At 42.0% G+C, this 22,892-nt stretch overlaps 1 protein-coding gene across 2 annotated transcripts in view; it reads right to left on the bottom strand.

Moving 5' to 3' along the window:
• LOC126259696 (electron transfer flavoprotein beta subunit lysine methyltransferase-like) overlaps positions 1-22,892 on the bottom strand; it is a 69,279-nt gene that overhangs the window by 6,118 nt on the left and 40,269 nt on the right. For both annotated transcript variants that reach the window (XM_049956659.1, XM_049956660.1), the window contains exon 3: positions 15,410-15,540. In XM_049956659.1, the coding sequence (XP_049812616.1) occupies positions 15,410-15,540 (131 nt within the window). The remainder of the gene's footprint in view (positions 1-15,409; positions 15,541-22,892) is intronic.

The following is a 22,892-nucleotide window of genomic DNA, read 5'->3' as shown; positions in this document are numbered from 1 at the left end:
ACTATGTTTCCTTCTCTCCCTTTTCCTATTCTCTACTTCCAGTCACCCATGACTATTAAATTTTCGTCTCCCTTCACTACCTGAATAATTTCTTTTATCTCATCATACATTTCATCAATTTCTTCATCATCTGCAGAGCTAGTAGGCATATAAACTTGTACTACTGTAGTAGGCATGGTCTTCGTGTCTATCTTGGCCACAATAATGCGTTCACTACGCTGTTGGTAGTAGCTTACCCGCACTCCTATTTTTTTATTCATTATTAAACCTACTCCTGCATTACCACTATTTGCTTTTGTATTTATAACCCTGTATTCGCCTGCTGACATAGAATTGTTGATTGAACCCGTCGTATTTTTATTTTATTTATTTATTTATTTATTTATTTTAGACTGTGTTAGAAAAATATTTTACATGTTCATTCAAATTGCTGCTGTTACGAGTCAGCTATTACGAATTATTCATTACAGTTGAAAGAAGTGAGAAATGCAATGAAAGCTACTCAAAGGAACAATTTGAACAGATAATGAGGGGTCGAAGGAAAAGAACTTAAAGAAATATCATTGTCAATATTATGTAGGTTTGAAGGAGGTGTGGCCAATTATGAGGGATCAGAAACTGTCAAACAAGTAGGAACTTCCAAATCAGAGGCAGAACTGCAAAAACATGACCAAACTGAAACAATTGCACATACAAGTAAAGAAATCTGAGTGAGTACAGATTTAGGTCAGGAAGGTTGTTCGAAAGAAGAAAGTGATATACAAGCACAGGATAGTAGTGTAAGTGAAATAAGGGGAGAACTCTATAACAAATCTATACAATGGAGACTTTAGTAGTACCAAATTTGTGTGTGGTTCGCATATTAGGAACACACTGGATGAATGAATATCAAGTACATGTTAACTTTGGCGAAAATACGGTGAAGATTCAGAAGAGCGAAAGAGAGCAGCAAATGGTTATATTTAAAGAGAAGAAGACTATAGAGGATAGAGATGCACTTACAAGGATATACTGCACTGTGATAACAGAAGATCATGAGAAATGGGAACAAACAGATCGTGTTAGATACAGCAGTTTCAAAAGCATTTAGAGGACAAAGAATGCCGAACAGAAGAAGCCGAAGTTAACCAGAAAATCACATAAAATGATAGCACAATCGAAGGAAACTCATCTAAATACCAGGAAAAGAAAGCAGAGGAAAATCATGGCAAAGAGAGAAGAGGGAAGGGAGTGTGAGAAGGCCAAGCAGACCAACACAGCAGTTTGTAGCTATTTCAAAAAATCTTGTGTGTGTTGTGTAAGGAAAGAATGAACTTATTTTATGGTGTGAAACAGAATGGCAGCAAGAAGAAGAAAGACAGACCACAAGCTTCAGTACACCGTAGTGACAGGAGATAAAAAAAGTGATGTTTTCAACAGGCTGTAAGAGGGTAAATGCCTATGTTAATTTTCAAAATGTTACCTGAAGGTGAACACTTGAAGCACAACTTTTCAACAAACCGAGCGCTAATGGCAACATTGGATCCAACTACCTACACTGAGAATGTGCAGGATAGGGCTGGCTCCTTCCACTGAACAGCAAGCTGAGTCATGTCCAGATATCAATACTGTGCCGCCACAGGACACATCCATGTGTCCCCACCAGAGCTGCTATGTGTGAGGTTGCTAGGAGCAATTCTGAGCATGTATGGGGCCTGGAACCATCACCACCAGCCAGCAACGACCTCCAGCCGTTTATATTGAGCCAGCAGCTGATGTTTATAGGCACGACCACAAGCGCAATGCACGACCCACCTTATTACGATGGACCACGAGCGCAATGTGCGACCCACCTCATTACTATGGACCACAAATGGTACAGCATCACACTCAAAAGTGAAAGCGTAAGTGGGAGTGCGATGGAAAGTGAATTTAATTTTATGTTCTTGATAATTAAACTATTCTCTTTCAGCAGACAATCCAACATTCCATATATTGAATTGAAAAGTCATGGAACTGATTACTAGTGGAATAACATTTTGTCTCAATTTATTTTTGTCAACAGTTAATCTCGGTTTATTTTTTGGTCCATTACATACTGTTATGTTGAAACCCGAGGACACAGCATCCCTTAAATAGTGAATATTTGTTTGGAGCATGTACACTGATAAGACAAAACATTATGATCAATGCTCACAGCAACGTTGGATGCCACTTGATGGTGATATCGGGACATGACATGGCAACAAAAGTATGTAAGTGGAGCAGACACGGATGGGAGGTCACCCTGCAAATGGGGAAGTCCATTGAGAGAAGCAACTCTGACAAAATGCAAATTATTATTACTCAGTACCTGCGAGTGAGTATATCGAAAATCACAAAGCTGGTCAAATATTCCATACTACTGTCATGAGCATCAACAGGAAGTAGGACAGTGGAATTGGCACTAGGTGCTCCCAATCTTCACAGAACATGGCATTCGGAAGCTTGTCTGCTCTATAAACTAGTATAGATGGTGATTTGTGGCATCCCTGCTGAAAGAGCACAATGCTTGTGCACAAACAAGTGTTTTGGAGCATACTGTTCATCGTACATTGTTGTACGTGGAGCTCTCAGCAGACCAGCCATATGTGTACACATGTTGACCCAACAACATCATCAAACATGATCGCAGTGGGCATGGGACCATTGGGATTCAACCTTCGATCAATGGAAATGTATTGACTCTTTGCGTGAATCACATTTCTGCTAAACTAGGTTGATGGATGTCTCCACAAACACCATCATCGAGATGAATGGTGGCTTGAAACATGCAGTGGGTCATGGACACAGACTGGTGAGAGCAATATTATGCTATGGGAGACATTCTCCTGCACTTGCCTGGGATCTATGGTAGTAATCTAAGACATGGTGACACCATCATGGTAAAACCACCTGCATCCCTTCGTGCTTGATGTCTTCCCTGACGGTGATGTCATCTTTCAGCAGAACAATTGTCCTTGTCTCAGAGCCAGAACCATGTTACAATGGTTTGATGCACTCACATTGCTGTCTTGGTGAACAAATTCATCTACATCTACATGATTACTCTGCAATTCACATTTATGTGCTAGGCAGAGGGTTCATCGAACCACAATCATACTATCTCTCTACCATTCCACTCCCGAACAGCGCGGGGGGAAAAACGAACACCTAAGCCTTTCTGTTCGGGCTCTGATTTCTCTTATTTTATTTTGATGATCATTCCTACCTATGTGGGTTGGGCTCAAAAAAGTATTTTCACATTCGGAAGAGAAACTTGGTGACAGAAATTTCATAAATAGATCTCGCCGCGACGAAAAACGTCTTTGCTTTAATGACTTCCATCCCAACTCGCGTATCATATCTGCCACACTCTCTCGCCTATTACGTGATAATACAAAGGAGCTGCCCTTTTTTGCACCCTTTCCATGTCCTCCGTCAATCCCACCTGGTAAGGATCCCACACCGCGCAGCAATATTCTAACAGAGGACGAACGAGTGTAGTGTAAGCTGTCTCTTTAGTGGACTTGTTGCATCTTCTAAGTGTCCTGCCAATGAAACGCAACCTTTGGCTCGCCTTCCCCACAATATCATCTATGAGGTCTTTCCAACTGAAATTGATCGTAATTTTTACATCCAGGTACTTAGTTGAATTGACAGCCTTGAGAATTGTACTATTTATCGAGTAATCGAATTCCAACGGATTTCTTTTGGAACTCGTGTGGATCACCTCACACTTTTCGTTATTTAGCATCAACTGCTACCTGCCACACCATACAGCAACCTTTTCTAAATCGCTTTGCAACTGATACTGGTCTTCGGATGACCTTACTAGACGGTAAATTACAGCATCATCTGTGAACAACCTAAGAGAACTGCTCAGATTGTCACCCAGGTCATTTATATAGATCAGGAACAGCAGAGGTCCCAGGAGGTGATCCACATGAGTTCCAAAAGAAATCCGCTGGAATTTGATTACTAGATAAACAGTACAATTCTCAAGGCTGTCAATTCAACTAAGTACCTGGGTGTAAAAATTACGAACAACTTCAGTTGGAAAGACCACATAGATGATATTGTGGGGAAGGCGAGCCAAAGGTTGCGTTTCATTGGCAGGACACTTAGAAGATGCAACAAGTCCACTAAAGAGACAGCTTACACTACACTCGTTCCTCCTCTGTTAGAATATTGCTGCGCAGTGTGGGATCCTTACCAGGTGGGATTGACGGAGGACATCGAAAGGCTGCAAAAAAAGGGCAGCTCGTTTTGTATTACCACATAATAGGGGAGAGAGTGTGGCAGATACGATACGCGAGTTGGGATGGAAGTCATTAAAGCAAAGACGTTTTTCGTCGCGGCGAGATCTATTTATGAAATTTCTGTCACCAAGTTTCTCTTCCGAATGTGAAAATATTTTTTTGAGCCCAACCCACATAGGTAGGAATGATCATCAAAATAAAATAAGACAAATCAGAGCCCGAACAGAAAGGTTTAGGTGTTCGTTTTTCCCCCCCGCGCTGTTCGGGAGTGGAATGGTAGAGAGATAGTATGATTGTGGTTCGATGAACCCTCTGCCTAGCACATAAATGTGAATTGCAGAGTAATCATGTAGATGTAGATGAATTTGTTCACCAAGACAGCAATGTGAGTGCATCAAACCATTGTATCATGGTTCTGGCTCTGAGACAAGGACAATTGTTCTGCTGAAAGATGACATCACCGTCAGGGAAGACATCAAGCACGAAGGGATGCAGGTGGTTTTACCATGATGGTGTCACCATGTCTTAGATTACTACCATAGGTCCCAGGCAAGTGCAGGAGAATGTCTCCCATAGCATAATATTGCTCTCACCAGCCTGTGTCCATGACCCACTGCATGTTTCAAGCCACCATTCATCTCGATGATGGTGTTTGTGGAGACATCCATCAACCTAGTTTAGCAGAAATGTGATTCACGCAAAGAGTCAATACATTTCCATTGATCGAATGTTGAATCCCAATGGTCCCATGCCCACTGCGATCATGTTTGACGATGTTGTTGGGTCAACATGTGTACACATATGGCTGGTCTGCTGAGAGCTCCATGTACAACAATGCATGATGAACAGTATGCTCCAAAACACTTGTTTGTGCACAAGCATTGTGCTCTTTTGGCAGAGATGCCACAGATCACCTGACATCACTTCATTTTTACTTTATGATTTGCCGCCTATTACTACGAACTGCGACCTTCCCGACAGGAAATCACGAATCCAGTCGCACAACTGAGACGATACCCCATAGGCCCGCAGCTTGATTAGAAGTCACTTGTGAGGAACAGTGTCAAAAGCTTTCCGGAAATCTAGAAATATGGAATCAACTTGAGATCCCCTGTCGATAGCGGCCATTACTTCGTGCGAATAAAGAGCTAGCTGCGATGCACAAGAAGGATGTTCTCATGCTAGCAGCTGTTCGTGTTTCAAATTCTGGAATATTCCATTCGTCTTCCCTGGTGAAGGAATTTCGGAAAACTGCGTTCAATAACTCTGCTTTAGCGGCACATTCGTCGGTAACAGTACCATCGGCACTGTGCAGCGAAGGTATTGATTGCGTCTTGCCGCTTGTATACTTTACATACGACCAGAATTTCTTCAGATTTTCTACCAAATTTCGAGACAATGTTTCGCTGTGGAACCTATTAAAGGCATCTCTCATTGAAGTCCGTGCCAAATTTCGCACGTCTGTAAATTGTAGCCAATCTTCGGGATTTCACGTTCTTCTAAACTTCGCATGCTTTTTCCGTTGCCTCTGCAACAGTGTTCGGACATGTTTTGTGTACCATGGGGGATAAGTTCCATATCTCACCAATTTATGAGGTATGAATCTCTCAATTGCTGTTGCTACTATATCTTTGAATTTGAGCCACATCTCGTATACATTTCCATAGTCAGTTCGGAAGGAATGGAGATTGTCTCTTAGGAAGGCTTCTAGTGACACTTTATCCACTTTTTTAAATAAAATTATTTTGCGTTTGTTTCTGGTGGATTTGGAAGAAACGGTATTGAGCCTAGCTACAATGAACTTGTGATCACTAATCCCTGTATCAGTCATGATGCTCTCTATTAGCTCTGGATTGTTTGTGGCTAAGAGGTCAAGTGTGTTTTCGCAACCATTTACAATTCGCGTGGGTTCATGGACTAACTGCTCAAAATAATTTTCAGTGAAAGCATTTAGGACAATCTCGGAAGATGTTTTCTGCCTACCACCGGTTTTGAACAAGTATTTTTGCCAACATATCGAGGGAAGGTTGAAGTCCCCACCAACTATAACCGTATGAGTGGGGTATTTATTTGTTACGAGACTCAAATTTTCTCTGAACTGTTCAGCAACTATATCATCGGAATCTGGTGGTCGGTAGAAGGAGCCAATTATTAACTTAGTTCGACTGTTAAGTATAACCTCCACCCATACCAATTCGCACAGAGTATCTACTTCGACTTCACTACAAGATAAACCTCTACTGACAGACACAAACACTCCACCACCAATTCTGCCTAATCTATCTTTCCTGAACACCGTGTGAGACTTCGTAAAAATTTCTGCAGAACTAATTTCAGGCTTTAGCCAGCTTTCTGTACCTATAACGATTTGAGCTTCTGTGCTTTCTATTAGCACTTGAAGCTCAGGGACTTTCCCAGCACAACTACAACAATTTACAGCTACAACAATTTACAGCTACAACAATTTACAGCTACAATTTCGACTGTTCCTTGATCCAAGCACATCCTGTATTTGTCATGCACCCTTTGAGATTGCAGCCCACCCCATACTTTCCTGAGGCCTTCTAACCTCAAAAACCGCCCAGTCCACGCCACACAGCCTCCGCTACCCGTGTAGCCGCCAGCTGAGTGTAGTGAACTCCTGACCTATTCAGCGGAACCCGAAACCCCACCACCCTATGGCACAAGTCAAGCAATCTGCAGCCAACACGGTTGCAAAACCGTCTGAGCCTCTGATTTAGACCCTCCACCCGGCTCTGCACCAAAGGTCCGCAGTCGGTTCTGTCAACGACGCTGCAGATGGTGAGCTCTGCCTTCATCTCGTAAGCAAGACCGGCAGCCTTCACCAAATCAGATAGCCGTTGGAATCCAGAGAGAATTTCCTCAGATCCAAAGCGACACGTATCATTAGTGCAGACATGTGCCACCACCTGCAGCTGGCTGCACCCTGTGCTCTTCATGGCATCCAGAGGGACCCTTTCCATATCAGGAATGACTGCACACGGAGTGCACACTGGATTTCTTCCCCTCCTTAGCCGCCATATCCCTAAGGGGCCCCATTACGCGCCTAACATTGGAGCTCCCAACTACCAATAAGCCCACCCTCTGCGATTGCCCGGACCTTGAAGGCTGAGAATCATCTTCTGATACAGGGCAGGCAGCTGCATCTGGATCAGCCAGAGACAGTATCTGAAACCTGTTTGTCAGACGCACCGGGGAGGCTTTCTGATCAGCCTCCGGGGACGTCTTTCGCTGCCTGCCATGCCTTGGAACGACCTCCCAATCAACCACAGGCGAGGGCTCAGCCCCACTGCTGGTAGCAACCGGGGCAACCACAGTGGCAGACCGATCTGGGGACAGACGGGACGAGGTTGACATCCCCGTGATACCCAAGTCCGGCTCCCCACAGTGGTGCCCATTGGCAACAGACTCAAGCTGCGTGACCAAAGTCAGCGCCGCCTGCAGCTGTGAGCGAAGGGATGCCAACTCAGCCCTCATCCGAACACAGCAATCACAGTCCGTGCCCATTCTAATCGATGTTGAAGAACAGTTACTGAAACACGAGTCCGTGCCTAGATAACGCAAGGGAAACACGCTAAGAATGTATGAACTAACCTGTACAAATGCTTAACGACTGCGCTACAATCTGCGTGAATTTACGATTACAGTAACTAAAACTCGGAATTACACCTCCTATACGAAACACACACGCAATTTAAGTAAGACTCTACGAAGTAAACACAGAAAAGAAGCTGTATACGTATCTTTCTGTGCTGTCGAAGTGCACCAACTGGGAGCTCAGGCCACACTATGCGAATTTACACTATTCAGGTACTAAAGCGCAATGCTACAACTCTCAAATACTATAATACGCCCGAAATTTATGAATTATACAATGCAAATACCCAAAAACATGCAAAGAAATTAAGAATTAAACTATGTAACAAACAAGTAATCTAGGAGTATACAACTTGCTGCTGGCAGCTGCTTATCCAATGGCGGCAGGAAGCACAAATAATACTGATGTAAATCCTATGCAACCTGCTTGGGTTGCTAACGGCAGCCATAACCGTGTACACAGATCAGCAGCCCATTATTTATGTGGATTACATGGTGTGTGCATAGATATCTAATGCAACATACATCTAAAAACCTGCCAACAATCTATCGGATCCTTGATATGCAGGATCAGTGACGTATTACGTTCCAAAGATGGGCAAACAAGCTATTAAATGGACGGTCATAATGTTTTGGCTTATCAGTGTATACATTTGTTATGGCTCTTTGAAGTGTTATTTGATTCATATGTTGTAAATGACCTTGTAATAATTTGGAGTGCTTGCAGAGTAAATTAGTATATCATGCTAGTATGTGATCTCAATTTCATGACTTGACGGGTTTTCTTTGTTGTTATTTGTTTTTTCCAAATTTTCTAGCCAAATTACAAAAAGACGTTAGAGATGGATGTAAGTTATTTTTGCTTTACTGTGATCTCTGATGAGTACTGGTCATAGAGCAGCTAGAGTGCCAATGTTGTTGAGGCCACGTGCCAAGTGAAATGATGCAGTTATAAAACCAGTCACAGTGGGCTGAGTGCCAGAAACAGATGAGAATATTGAACAAATAACAAGAAAGCATAACTGTGTATAGATAATTTTATGTTCAGTGTATAGAGAGTGGTTGTTTTAGAGTGGAGTGCCAAATAAGTAACATTAGTGTCTGAAGATAATGGAAGTAGCCACTGTGCTGTTAAAAGCAAAGCTATATGTTTGTGTTTATTTGTGTGATGAAGAATAAGTTTTTATGTAACGAATAGTTTTCAGTTCAGCTGTGTGTGTGTGTGTGTGTGTGTGTGTGTGTGTGAAGAGTTTATTAATATAAATGACCAACATATTGAGTGACTATTTGTTGCTCCGCACTGATGTCTTATAATCTCTATCAGCCCACAGTCTGAAGATTAAGTTTTTTATTTGTATTTCATTATTTTATTTACATTACTAAACCCCTTGCAAAAAGTTACTGCTAGTTGTTACAGACACAATTATAGAAACTCTTGTTAACAGCAGCTGTTGTTCCTAGGAAGTTTACTCTCATAAATATACAATAAACCCAGTGCCAGAGATGCAAGGGGCTGCTAACTTCAACACTTGACTAACTTCAACTTTCTTTCATGATTATTGCTATTACTCTTATAATTAAGACAACACATTCATATTATTTCACAGCTTGAACATTAAAATTGGTTTTGAGTTTACAACTAAAAATAAATCAAGCATTGGATGGAAAGCACATTGATCACATGTGGTGTTCATATGACAAAATATGCTAAGCCATGTTTTCCCACAATGACACATCACATTTACTACTGCCAAGTTTGCTTGCCACTAGTAAGCAATAGGATCTTATATAACCATTGGCAAATCAATGCTATCTTGAAAGAACTTGCGCACAATAAACTGTTTCTTGCCGTCATTCTTGATTCTGAAACTACAGGGCATAATGGCTCCAGCAGACTCTTTATGCAAGATGGTAGTAGCTTGTCATGCACCAAAATTTCAAATGAATTGATAATGAAACTATCAGACCGAGGTCTAAACTCTGCACCAATGCCAACAGTATTACCTGTATCAGGTTTCATAAGGACAGTAGGGCAAGTGGCCACAGCTCTTACACCAAATCTAACAGAGGCACTTCATCACAATATATGCCGTATACTGACCAGTACCCAGTCATTTAAAGTCAACAGTTCCACAGATAAAAGTACAGTACTTCATAAGTTGCAAGAAAACTACAGCTCTGTCATCTTTCCTGCAACAACAGTTTTATGACGAGAAGGTTCTTCAAGTCAACAAGAAGATGGCTGTGTTTCAACACCTCAGGTTTCCCAGAGAATACCAAAATAAGCAGTCTAGCATGGGCATCAAATCACCAAAACTCATAAGGAAAAATCCTCACTCAACCCAATAGTGAACAACAAGTGAGCCTCAACTTACCCACTCATCAAGTTCCTCAGAAGAACACTGAGCCCATACATAAGCAAGTGCTGCCATCACATATCGATCTCTTTGGACCTTATCCCTTGGACCACAGACTGTATAACAGATAATTACATTATGTTCAGCTTTGATGTAGTTTTCTTGGGCACCAAGGTCCACCTGAAGTACACATCAGTACCTGCTTGTGAAATGTTTGACTCTACAGTGATGGATATGTTCAGGTATCGGCTAATATTAACTTACTTTCAGTAAAGATGGCAATATTTTGAACAAACCTAAGGGAAAATTGTGGACTACCTGCTTTATCCAGTGGCAGCAAATATCATCAAGGAAGAAACCTAGCAGCTATCCACACACAAGCCTACTGGTTTCTTACACTACATGGCCAGGTTCCAACAATATTCACATTCTCACTATCCCAACATCAGATTCATTGTGCAACTAGAAAAGGATGGCAGTTACCATTGCAATACATTTGGTGAAGCAAAGTCAGATGGCATACTTGGCCACAGCGGATACTGCATACTGCAAGCTCAGGCACGCTGACCCTGACCTCATCAAGAGCCTCAAAGAAGAATAGTATCATAAAAACTTAGATATGCAGAGTATGCAGTTAATCAGATGATTAATTTTGCCTGCAAATTACAACATCTACAGGTCTTTCTCAAGAAAAGGTATTTTGATGATCAGACTGAAAGTTGAGGTTGTCTTATGCAAGTCCTGAATTTATAGCATTTGAGATCGATGTGGTATGCCATACACTGGCTAAACAATTAAGACAGTTTAGGTCCAATGCTTGCAACATAACCACTCCACTTATCTGTTGCAACCAGGTGACTCAGTTGTCACTGACTATTGCCTAGAGATTAAGCACACTATGGATTATAGTGTAATAAAAATTCTGGCGTAGATCCCTTTGTTTTGAGTGTGTGTTACCAGAGAGGCAGTTGGGATCAGACTGGCAGAAAATCTTACCAACAGAGATGCTGGTTACAAATTCAGCAAGATGTGAAATCCTGCCTTAACCGTTAAACTCATTGAAAAAGTAGGATCAACACTACGTGACCCGAGAACCACAGGAAGCAGAGCTGAACAATTTGCCTTGCTATGAGTATCCGACGGCATCATGTGGGCCAGACACCATTCTAAAAAGTGTGAAATATACCATGCATGTGTCACTAATCTATCCCTACAACCATAATATATTTCATTTTTGCATCTGCATGTCCATTTGCCTCTCTCTTTCTCAAGACTGGATGAAAACCTATACTATCCACCCTGATTGGCAAGCCTCAATTGGAATCTGAGCACACCTGGGAACAGGTAGTGTACTGAACATCAGCTAAAGAAAATGAGGCACACCATGTGTCACCACAACTAGGAGCACTTTATGATAATGACAAGTTTTCTAATCACCGAAATACTGCGCCAATAAGAACCTAGAAACCGGTAACATACACAAGCAAACATTACATACCAGCAGCGTTTATGAAGCATAAAGGTCTTTCAGAAATAACGAATGACACTGAAAGATAAGGTAATTTACAAACAAGTCAAATGAGGGTTGTCAATAGAATGAACAACAAATATTGATAGTGAGGCTGTAGAAAAAGTGAGAGATGCAACAGTGTTAACAAGATCAGCTGAAATATGGAAAGTTGAAAAGAAACGAACAGTCACTACTAACGACTTCATTGGTGTTTTACGTACATGTCTGGAGGGAAAAGAAATACTTTTCATTCTCAGTTTACCCTTAGAACCTTAAGAATATTCCATTGAAGTGTCTTCAGAATAATTATCATAGTGATGCAAAAAGAGACAGCCAGAGATATAGCTAAACTGGCTGTTTGTTTAGTCGGGGACTGGTTTTGGACTAAGCCCATTCTCAAAGAAATCAATGTTTGACAAGTTAAATGACCACTGAAAATAGCAGTAAATAAAGTGAGTACATAATGTGTACGGTCCCAAATAATGTTCGTCAACGAACCAAGGCTGTAAGGTATTTTCCCACTGCAGCTAAAGGTAAGACTCAGATGTTCCATCACAACGATCACCTACACAATCAGAGGAGGACTCAGCACTGTGTCTGTTATCTATATTGCTATTACAGGAGGTGATAAGGTAGCAGATGAGGCAGTCATTTGCCAAATTGCAGCTGGCAAATGTTGTGTCAGAGAAGGAAGTATAATGAAATTAATCACCCCTAGTGGTCCTCAAACCTTGAAAATGGCCTCAATTTGGCGACAAAAAGAGGCCACTAGTTTCCATTGAAGTTATTTCCAGCTAAAGCCACACACTGATGGTTAGAATTTTACCAAACTGGTGTGATGCTGATTGGCAGGTTATACTGCTGTCTCAAACATTCCTATATATTTTCTTTATGATTAAGGTTGTGCGAGTTAGCAAGCCAGTCAAAGTGAGAGTGTAAGTCAAACCAGAAAGGTACTTTTGCAACACTGTGATCAGGTTTGTTGCCATCTTGGAAGACAGGAGTGTTCACAGCACACTAATCATAAAGATGAAAGAGAAACAACATTCGGCCTTGTTGAAGTCAACTTCCTGGTTCATTTTCACAGTAACATGTATCAGTGAGCCCAAGTCATGGTATCAGAAAGACTCCCAAAACTTTACAGTACCAACACTGACCAGAGCAACACCCTCTAAACACTGTCAGTTGAATGCCTTGTTGGGCCATCAGTGTACTTGACGACTTGCATCAATTGGACAGAAGCACAGTTCTGACTAATCGGATCACACCACACACCTCCAGTCAGTCCCTACCCAGTTTCTGTGCATTTTGGCCCACTGATGAAATGCAGATTTATGCACTACAGTGAGCAATAGCAACTTGTGAGATACCAGACCCCAAATGTCCATTACACACTGTTTCATTCACAATGTTTGCTTATAAACTGGTTCAGATGGCTCTTATGCCTAATGATATTGATAGGGAATGAAATTTGTCTCATGTGTCTGTCTGTTAGGATCTTTTTACAATCAGTGTTCTTATGTCATATTACCTGGCTGTAAGTACACTCCTGGAAATTGAAATAAGAACACCGTGAATTCATTGTCCCAGGAAGGGGAAACTTTATTGACACATTCCTGGGGTCATATACATCACATGATCACACTGACAGAACCACAGGCACATAGACACAGGCAACAGAGCATGCACAATGTCGGCACTAGTACAGTGTATATCCACCTTTCGCAGCAATGCAGGCTGCTATTCTCCCATGGAGACGATCGTAGAGATGCTGGATGTAGTCCTGTGGAACGGCTTGCCATGCCATTTCCACCTGGCGCCTCAGTTGGACCAGCGTTCGTGCTGGACGTGCAGACCGCGTGAGACGACGCTTCATCCAGTCCCAAACATGCTCAATGGGGGACAGATCCGGAGATCTTGCTGGCCAGGGTAGTTGACTTACACCTTCTAGAGCACGTTGGGTGGCACGGGATACATGTGGACGTGCATTGTCCTGTTGGAACAGCAAGTTCCCTTGCCGGTCTAGGAATGGTAGAACGATGGGTTCGATGACGGTTTGGATGTACCGTGCACTATTCAGTGTCCCCTCGACGATCACCAGTGGTGTACGACCAGTGTAGGAGATCGCTCCCCACACCATGATGCCGGGTGTTGGCCCTGTGTGCCTCGGTCGTATGCAGTCCTGATTGTGGCGCTCACCTGCACGGCGCCAAACACGCATACGACCATCATTGGCACCAAGGCAGAAGCGACTCTCATCGCTGAAGACGACACGTCTCCATTCGTCCCTCCATTCACGCCTGTCGCGACACCACTGGAGGCGGGCTGCACGATGTTGGGGCGTGAGCGGAAGACTGCCTAACGGTGTGCGGGACCGTAGCCCAGCTTCATGGAGCCGGTTGCGAATGGTCCTCGCCGATACCCCAGGAGCAACAGTGTCCCTAATTTGCTGGGAAGTGGCGGTGCGGTCCCCTACGGCACTGCGTAGGATCCTACGGTCTTGGCGTGCATCCGTGCGTCGCTGCGGTCCGGTCCCAGGTCGACGGGCACGTGCACCTTCCGCCGACCACTGGCGACAACATCGATGTACTGTGGAGACCTCACGCCTCATGTGTTGAGCAATTCGGCGGTACGTCCACCCGGCCTCCCGCATGCCCACTATACGCCCTCGCTCAAAGTCCGTCAACTGCACATACGGTTCACGTCCACGCTGTCGCGGCATGCTACCAGTGTTAAAGACTGCAATGGAGCTCCGTATGCCACGGCAAACTGGCTGACACTGACGGCGGCGGTGCACAAATGCTGCGCAGCTAGCGCCATTCGACGGCCAACACCGCGGTTCCTGGTGTGTCCGCTGTGCCGTGCGTGTGATCATTGCTTGTACAGCCCTCTCGCAGTGTCCGGAGCAAGTATGGTGGGTCTGACACACCGGTGTCAATGTGTTCTTTTTTCCATTTCCAGGAGTGTATTTCACCATTCCTTGTAGACATATTGGACTGTTCATGTTGGTACATCACCAATTTGTGCAGCATCATTTACAGTTTGGTCATGTGCATTTCCAAACACAATATTCCTTTCTGTCGCTCTGTCCCATCTCCTGTTTTGCCACATTACAGTTCTGGTTCCATACAATGGACTGGTACACACACATTTCACTGCCATGATGCATATCAGCTGTGGAGGGCAATATGGCTGCCTGATACCAATCCTATACCACCTACAACACTCCAAACTGACCATTGTGCTCTTTGACAGGGGTGATTAATATACTGTCTAGCAAGCTTAAATGCACAGAACCTGCTTGGGTAAGTGCTTTATCTGGTAATATTATTTCATTTTTAATCAGACAATCTCTATTATGGAGAGTGCATAAAGAGCAGAGAACTCGTCTAGAACATATATTTTGAAACCAACAAAACACATAGTTCCCAATAAATAAATAAATAGCAGCAGCTCTATGGTTACGGTAACAAGCTGTTTATTACTTTATGAGACCATAAAGGCTTCTTTTTCCTGCCCGAGGAAGGAACTAATGGTACTAGTAACTTGTAATAGCAGAATAGTCTTGAAGCTTAATCCTGGAAGGACAATGATGAATATGGGATCAATGATAATCCTACATGAGCAAATTTCATAAGATGGGAAACACGATGTACACAATATACCTGGGTCAATATCATTAGCAGTCACTGACTGTGCTCCAGCCTTGGCAGCTGCTATTGCACATGCTCCACTGCCACTGCCCACATCAAGAACATGAAATCCGCATACAGTCTTAGGGTTGTCCAGCAGATACCTTCAGTAAGAATATTCACATATATTTCACCAAAAGTTTCTGCATTCAATTCGCTGCTGAACATTATTATTCTAAGCAAATAAAATGCAATGAAACATTGTATAAACAAAAACTTTAACAGACAACATGCATCACAGATGATGAACTCAACAAGAACACGAAATTTGCACTGTGTATGTATCAACATCATTTTTAGGGTAATTTGTACATGAAAACTAGGCATACAACTTGGGTTTAGTAAGGATTCTGAATTGCTGAATCATCATTTATTAGTCTCATAACATACATAATCTAAATCATTTGATTCAGATACAAGAAACACATCACAGTTGTGGTAAAATTTCGCAGATAATAAAGTATATTTTATGAATGAATGTCCACTGCTTGTCTAGCTTGTCTACATGTCAATTTTTAGGTTTTACTTCTAATATGCATTGGAAATGAAATCAATGATTTAATCTGTCAGTATTTCAGTAGCTCTATTGGAAATAATACTTAAAAACCGAAATACAAAAGGTCAATGGACTTTTATCCATAAAATATCTCCCTTTTATTCTCTGTGTGTCACATGAAACCATTATGGATTCATTAAAAAATGAACCAAGTGCATTTCCTGCATCTCTATTTCTATACATGTCCCACCAACATCTGAAGTCTAAATTTCTGCAGAATCTCTCCTATTGATGTTTTGTACACTTCATATTCTGTCACGTGTATTAGAACTGCATTTTATGTTGCTTGCAGCAGCAGAAGACGAACTTTTGTCATGTGTTTAGCATGACAGTGCTACACATGTCCAATTTGTCAGTCTGTTGGTGCATGTGTTGGGGATCTATGATGTATATAAAAAGAGCATCAACAATCTTTGGATGTAGAGTGACCATTCTGCATTTACAATAAAATGAGCAGAATTAAAATTCCTTTCAGAAGTCAAGCTGTGTGCTTTTACAAACTATATTTTTCTGGAGATCTGAAGAGTCAGCAAATTCTGCCTTTTCGTTTCCAGTAATTATCCAAATTTTCTTCCATTATGCAGTTTTGATTTAAATATCCTTCCTACCCATCTTGCAGTAGGACATTCATCAAAATATGTCCACAATGCAAAGTACTTTACTTTAGGTGATGGTGCAGTGTTTGTGAAATTTGATGAAAGAATTACCTCTTTGTGACTCATACAAAGATCTTTCACCACAATGCTTTTCACCTGATTGGGAAAATTAGAAAAAAAAACACACTCTTTATTGTATCCTTTTGAAAACCAGCGCAAATGTTGGTCCTATTAAGAATTTGAAAGTCTGTTGGAACCCAAGCAAACACTCTATTTTGAAGTTATTTGAAACATATCAGTGAATTTCAGGGCTCTGCCGAGGTCGCTCAAGGTTTAGAATGGTTGGTCTGAGAGCGTTCTCAAATATTCAGCTATTTTTTTCGTGAGGGGACATCAAGTCTAAGCCTTTGATGCCTGTACATGTTTCTATAACCAATCTTGGTGCTAACCAGTAGATGATAATTCCCTGGAACTGACCACTGGGGGCTATTAATATAGCAATAAATGGATTGTACTTCTTACCTCTGCTACGATTTCAAGCCTTTATCGACAAATATCATTTTTAGATGATAAAATGGTGACCAGAGAAATGCTGATAGCTTATGGTACAAGCTTGAAACAATTAACTTTTCCTCCAAGAGTGGTGTCAACATTGCTGCGCCATGGCACATGCTGCCAAGTCACTGCCGTTCAGCCGGACAGTGCAGCATAGTTGTACCTGCAGTGTCATAGCAACACCATCTGCCATAACCTTGTGAAACAGCAGCTACACACTGACACTGCTACAATTACGTTCTGCCATGGACATCACTAAGGCCAATGACAATGGAAGAAAATACCGATCGGCCCCACTGTTCCGCAAATTCAACTTTGCCGCAGAAGAGTGGGTCACATAAAAATGGCAACGGTTTCAACACTTTGCAGCCCACAACATTTTGGGTCATCTTAAAAATCACATTTTTTCTTGAATTGGCGTAGACATCTCATGCATTTGAATCAAGCTTTTTCCCCACACTCAGCCTGAATCAGTTTCTTTCCTGGAGGTCATTATGGCTTTACATAAGTATTTCAACTCCCAGTTTTGGTTGCCACTGCACAGTACAAGTTCTTCTGAATGAAGCAACAACCTACCCAGTCCCATAAGTAGTGGCTCTTGGAGTTAGGAGGCAAGACCTGCACCTGCAAATCTGTACGTATCTGTAGTCAGTCATATGCTGACACCATATGGTGGGACCCTATAGTTCAAAATGTTATCACCAATTCCAGACTTAGGGCAGAGGTCCTCAAACAGTCAGACTCCACACTTGAGAGTTTCACTCATATAATCAGGGCACAGAAGCCGTTTGACATCACATTGCTGGAAATGTTGCCGCCTGTGGTAGTTGCTCTCAACACATATCAGTCTTCTCAACATAGGGTCACTTGTCCTACTGGGCACCATAAACAGTCTATGGTGTGCCTGCGGCAGCAACATAATAGTGGCAAATTACAATCCTGCCCTAAGTGGTACATCTCTCTTGATGGAGACACTTGTCACTTTCATTGAACCAAATGTTTGTTTTGCAAACAGATTGGTCATATCCACAATGTTTGTTCAAAAAGATTATGAGGCCAATCTATTAACACAACTGACCACTGCTCTGAAGCAATGGACACCCATCAGGTCTACATGTCTACATCTACATGGATACACATTTAAGTGCCTGGCAGGGGGTTCATCAAACCACCTTCACAATTCTTTATTATTCCAATCCTGTACAGCACGCAGAAAAAACGAACACCTATATCTTTCCATAGGAGCTCTGATTTCCCTTATTTTATCATGGTGATCGTTTCTCCCTGTATAGGTCAGTGTCAACAAAATATTTTCACATTCAGAGGAGAAAGTTCGGGAGTGGAATTTCGTGAGAAGACTGTGCCACAGCGAAAAACACCTTTGTTTTAAAGATGCCCACCCCAAATTCTGTATCAATTCAGTGACACTCTCTCCCCTATTTCACGATAATACAAAATGTGCTGCCCTTCATTGAACTTTTTTGATGTACTCCATCAATCCTATCTGGTAAGGATCCCACACTCAGCAGCAGTATTCTAAAAGAGGACGGACAAGTGGAATGTAGGCAGTCTCCTTAGTAGATCTGTAATGTTTTCTTAGCGTCCTGCTAATAAATCACAGTCTTTTGTTAGCCTTCCCCACAACATTTTCTGTGTGTTTCGTCTCATTTAAGTTGTTCGTAATTGTAATTCCTAGGTATTTAGTTGAATTTACAGCCTTTAGATTTGACTGATTTATTACATAACTGAAGTTTAACAAATTCCTTTTAGCACTCATGTGGATGACCTCACACCTTTCGTCATTTAGGGTCAATTGCCAATTTTCGTATCATACAGATATCTTTTCTAAATTGTTTTGCAATTTTTTCAATCTTCTGATGACTTTAGTAGTTGAAAAATGACAGCGTCATGTGCAAACAACCTACGGCAGCTGCTCAGACTCTCCCAAATTGTTCATATAGAAAAGGAACAGCAAGGGCCTATAACACTACCTTGGGGAATGCCAGAAATCATTTCTGTTTTACTCAATGACTTTCTGTCAGTTACTATGATCTGTGACCTCTCTGACAGGAAACCAAAATCCAGTCACATAACTGAGACGATATTCCATAAGCACGCAGTTTCACTACAAGCTGCTTGTGTGGTACATTGTCAAGAGCCTTTCAGAAATACAAAATCGGGGAAATCCCTTGTCAATAGCACTCAACACATCATGCAAGTAAAGAGCTAGTTGTGTTTCACAAGAATGATGTTTTCTAAATCCATGCTGACTCTGTGTCAATTGACTGTTTCTCTGAGGTAACTCATAATATTCAAACACAATATCTGCTGCATATGCATGTTAATGATACGGGCCAGTAATTTAGTGGATTACTCCTACTATCTTTCTTGAATATTGATGTGACCTGTGCAACTTTCCAGTCTTTGAGTACGAAACTTTCATCACGCAAATGGTTGTATATTATTGTTAAGTATGGAGCTATTGCATCAGTATACTTTGAAAGGAATTTAATTGGTATACAGTCTGGACCAGAAGATGTTTTTATTAAGTGATGTAAGTTGCTTCACTACTCCGAGGATATTTACTTCAACATTACTCGTTGGCAGCTGTTCTTGATTCGAATTCTGGAATATGTACTTCATCATCTTTTGTGGAGGCATTTTGGATGGCTGTGTTTAGTAACTCTGCTTTGGCAGCACTGTCGCACAGAGAAGGCATTGATTGTGTCTTGCCGCTAGCATACTTTAATACAACCAGAATCTCTCTGGATTTTCTGCCAGGTTTCAAGACAAAATTTCATTGTGGAAACTATTATAAGCATCTCGCATTGAAGTCCTTGCTAAATTTAGAGCTTCTGTAAAAAATCACCCATCTGGGGGATTTTGTGTCTTTTTAAATTTTGCATGTTTGTTTCGCTGTTTCTGCAACAGTGTTCTGAACCGTTTTGTGTACCAAGGTGGATCAGCTCTGTCGTTTGTTAATTTATTTGGTATAAATCTGTTAATTGCTGCCGATACTATTTCTTTGAATTCAAGCCACATCTTGTCTACATTTATATTGTTAATTTGGAAGGAGTGGAGATTGTCTCTCAGAAAGGTGTCAGAGTGTATTTTTATCTGCTTTTTTGAATAAGTACATTTTTTTTTGAGGATTTGGGGGTCACAATATTTAATCTCGCTACAACAACACTGTGTTCACTAATCCCTGTATCTGTTTTGATGCATGTTATTAGCTTGGGACTATTTGTTGCTAAGAGGTCATGTGTGTTTCCACAACTGTTTACTATCCACGTGGGCTCATGAACTAACTGTTCGAAATAATTTTCAGAGAATGCATTTAGTACAAATTTGGATGCTGTTTTATGTGTACCTCCGGATTTAAACATGTATTTTCGCCAACATATCAAGGGTAAATTAAAGTCACCACCAACTATAATCATACATGTTTGAAATCAAACTCAAGTTTTCTTTGAACATTTCAGCAATTGTATCATTTGAATTGGGAGGTCGATAAAATGATTGAATTATTATTTTATTCTGGTTGCCAACAATGACCTCTGCCCATACAAACTCACAGGAACTATCTACTTCAATTTCCCGACAAGTAAACTACTTCTAACAGCAGCAAACATGCAACGTCAACTGTGTTTAGCCTTTCTTTTCGGAACACCATTATGTTATTCGCAAAATTTTTGGCTGAACTTATCTCTGGCTTTAGCCAGATTTCAGTGCCTGTTACTATTTGAGCATCAGTGTCTTCTATTAGTGCTTAGAGCTCTGGTACTTTTCCAACACAGCTACGACAATTTACCACTGTTATACCAATGGTTCCTGTATCTATGTCCTTCCTGTATTTGGGCTGCATACTTTGTGACTGAAGTCCTTTTTGTGTTTTCCCGAGACCCTCTAATCTAAAAAACTGCCCACTCCAGGCCACATAGCCCCTGCTACCCGTGTAGCCGCCTTCTATGTATAGTGGACTCTTGACCTATTCAGTGGAACCAAAAACCCAACTACCCTTGGACGCAAGTTGAGGACTCTGCAGCCTGCATAGTCACAGAACCATCTGAGCCTCTGATTCAGACCATTCACTCGGCTCCGTACCAGAGCTCCGCAATTGATCCTGTCGACTATGCTGCAAATGGTCAGCTCTGCTTTTATCTCGCAAGCAAGACTGGCAGCCTTTGCCTTGGTACCAACTTGAGCCACCACCTGCAGTTGGCTGCAGCCTGTGCTCTTCGTGGCATCCGGGAGGACCCGTTCCATGTCTGGAATGACTTTACCCAGTATGCACACGGAGTGCACGTTGGCTTTTTTCCCCTTCTTGGCAGCCATGTCCCTAAGGGGCCCCATAGTGTGGCTAATGTTGGAGCTCCCATGTTGATGCTGCCACACTCTGGAACCATTCGGTTTCTGATGAGCCTTTACCATTTCAAACCTGCTACAGCATTTCCATTCTGGACAAAGCAAACTGCCAGTCACCCTGAATGTCCCTCTGTGTTTGTAAGTGAGCCAAACAAACTTTTCACTGAGTTGCGAATTCAGAATCAGGATGTCAAATTCCACCTGGATACTGGGGCTTCCGATACATTGATTAATAGGTGCACATTCAAAAAACTCCGATCTCCATGGTTCAAAGCTCCAACAAAGCACCTCACTACATAAAATGGGGATCACATTGCCATCCTTGTCATATCTTGTACAGTCATGGCAATTCCAGTCACGGTGCTTCACTTTTATTACAGCCTTAAGATTTTTGGGCTCAACACCCTTGAGATCTTTGGACTCCAAATCTCTGATAATGTGTCAATGATAAATTCCCGCATCCCCCATGACAGCAATGTGAAGCTATGTGACAAATAGCAGCAGGCTTTTGAGAACACTCTGGGGTGGAAAATTCCACCCACATTACATTAAAAGAAATCACACAGCTGCAATTTGTCAAACCACGCGGTGTCCCCCAAGCAATCTGGGAGGAGGTTGTGGCAGAGTCGAGACAGATGCAAGAACTTAGGTTTATCAACCCTGTCTCTGTCAGTCAACAGGCATCACCCCTCATCTTCACCAGAAAACCCAAAGGGTTGGTTGGTTGATTCGGGCAAGAGGACGAAACGACAAGGTCATTGGTCTCATTGGATTAGGGAAGGATGGATAAGGAAGTCGTCCACTCCCTTTCAAAGGGAGCATCCCAGCTTTTGCCTGAAGCGATTTGGAAAAGCACAGAAAACCTAAATGAGGGTGGCCAGATATGGGTTTGAACCGTCATCCTCCTGAATGTGAGTCCAATGTGCTACCCACTGCGGCACCTCACTCAGTAAACCCAGTGAGCAACTCTGCTTTTGCACAGATTGTAAGTCCACAGTCAATGCACAATCTGTCATTGATTTGTACCCACTTCCCTGCTCCAAACTGTTAATGTATGAATTACAAGGGACTGTGAAAGGGCTAAGCACTAATGAGAAAACAACATTATAGACAGGACTTATTTCACTTGTGAAGCAAATAATGTCACATAGCAGAAGGGATTAGAAATCATATGTTTCTGAACTTTAACAAAACCTTCAGAGGTATGGTGGATAGTGAGTGAAACCCTATGAACCAAACAACTGAATGTCATTTGCTCACACCTGCCTACTGTTTTCACACAAGAGAATGCAACTGATCTTCATTCATTAAGTGTTAACTAGGCTTAAAATATCCATGCAAGAGACATTCCCAAAATTTAAAGACTGAGTGAAATGCAGAACAG

Source organism: Schistocerca nitens, chromosome 5, assembly GCF_023898315.1.
Source record: "Schistocerca nitens isolate TAMUIC-IGC-003100 chromosome 5, iqSchNite1.1, whole genome shotgun sequence".
Taxonomy (NCBI): Eukaryota; Metazoa; Arthropoda; class Insecta; order Orthoptera; family Acrididae; genus Schistocerca; species Schistocerca nitens.
This window is presented reverse-complemented; position numbering and strand designations above follow the sequence as displayed.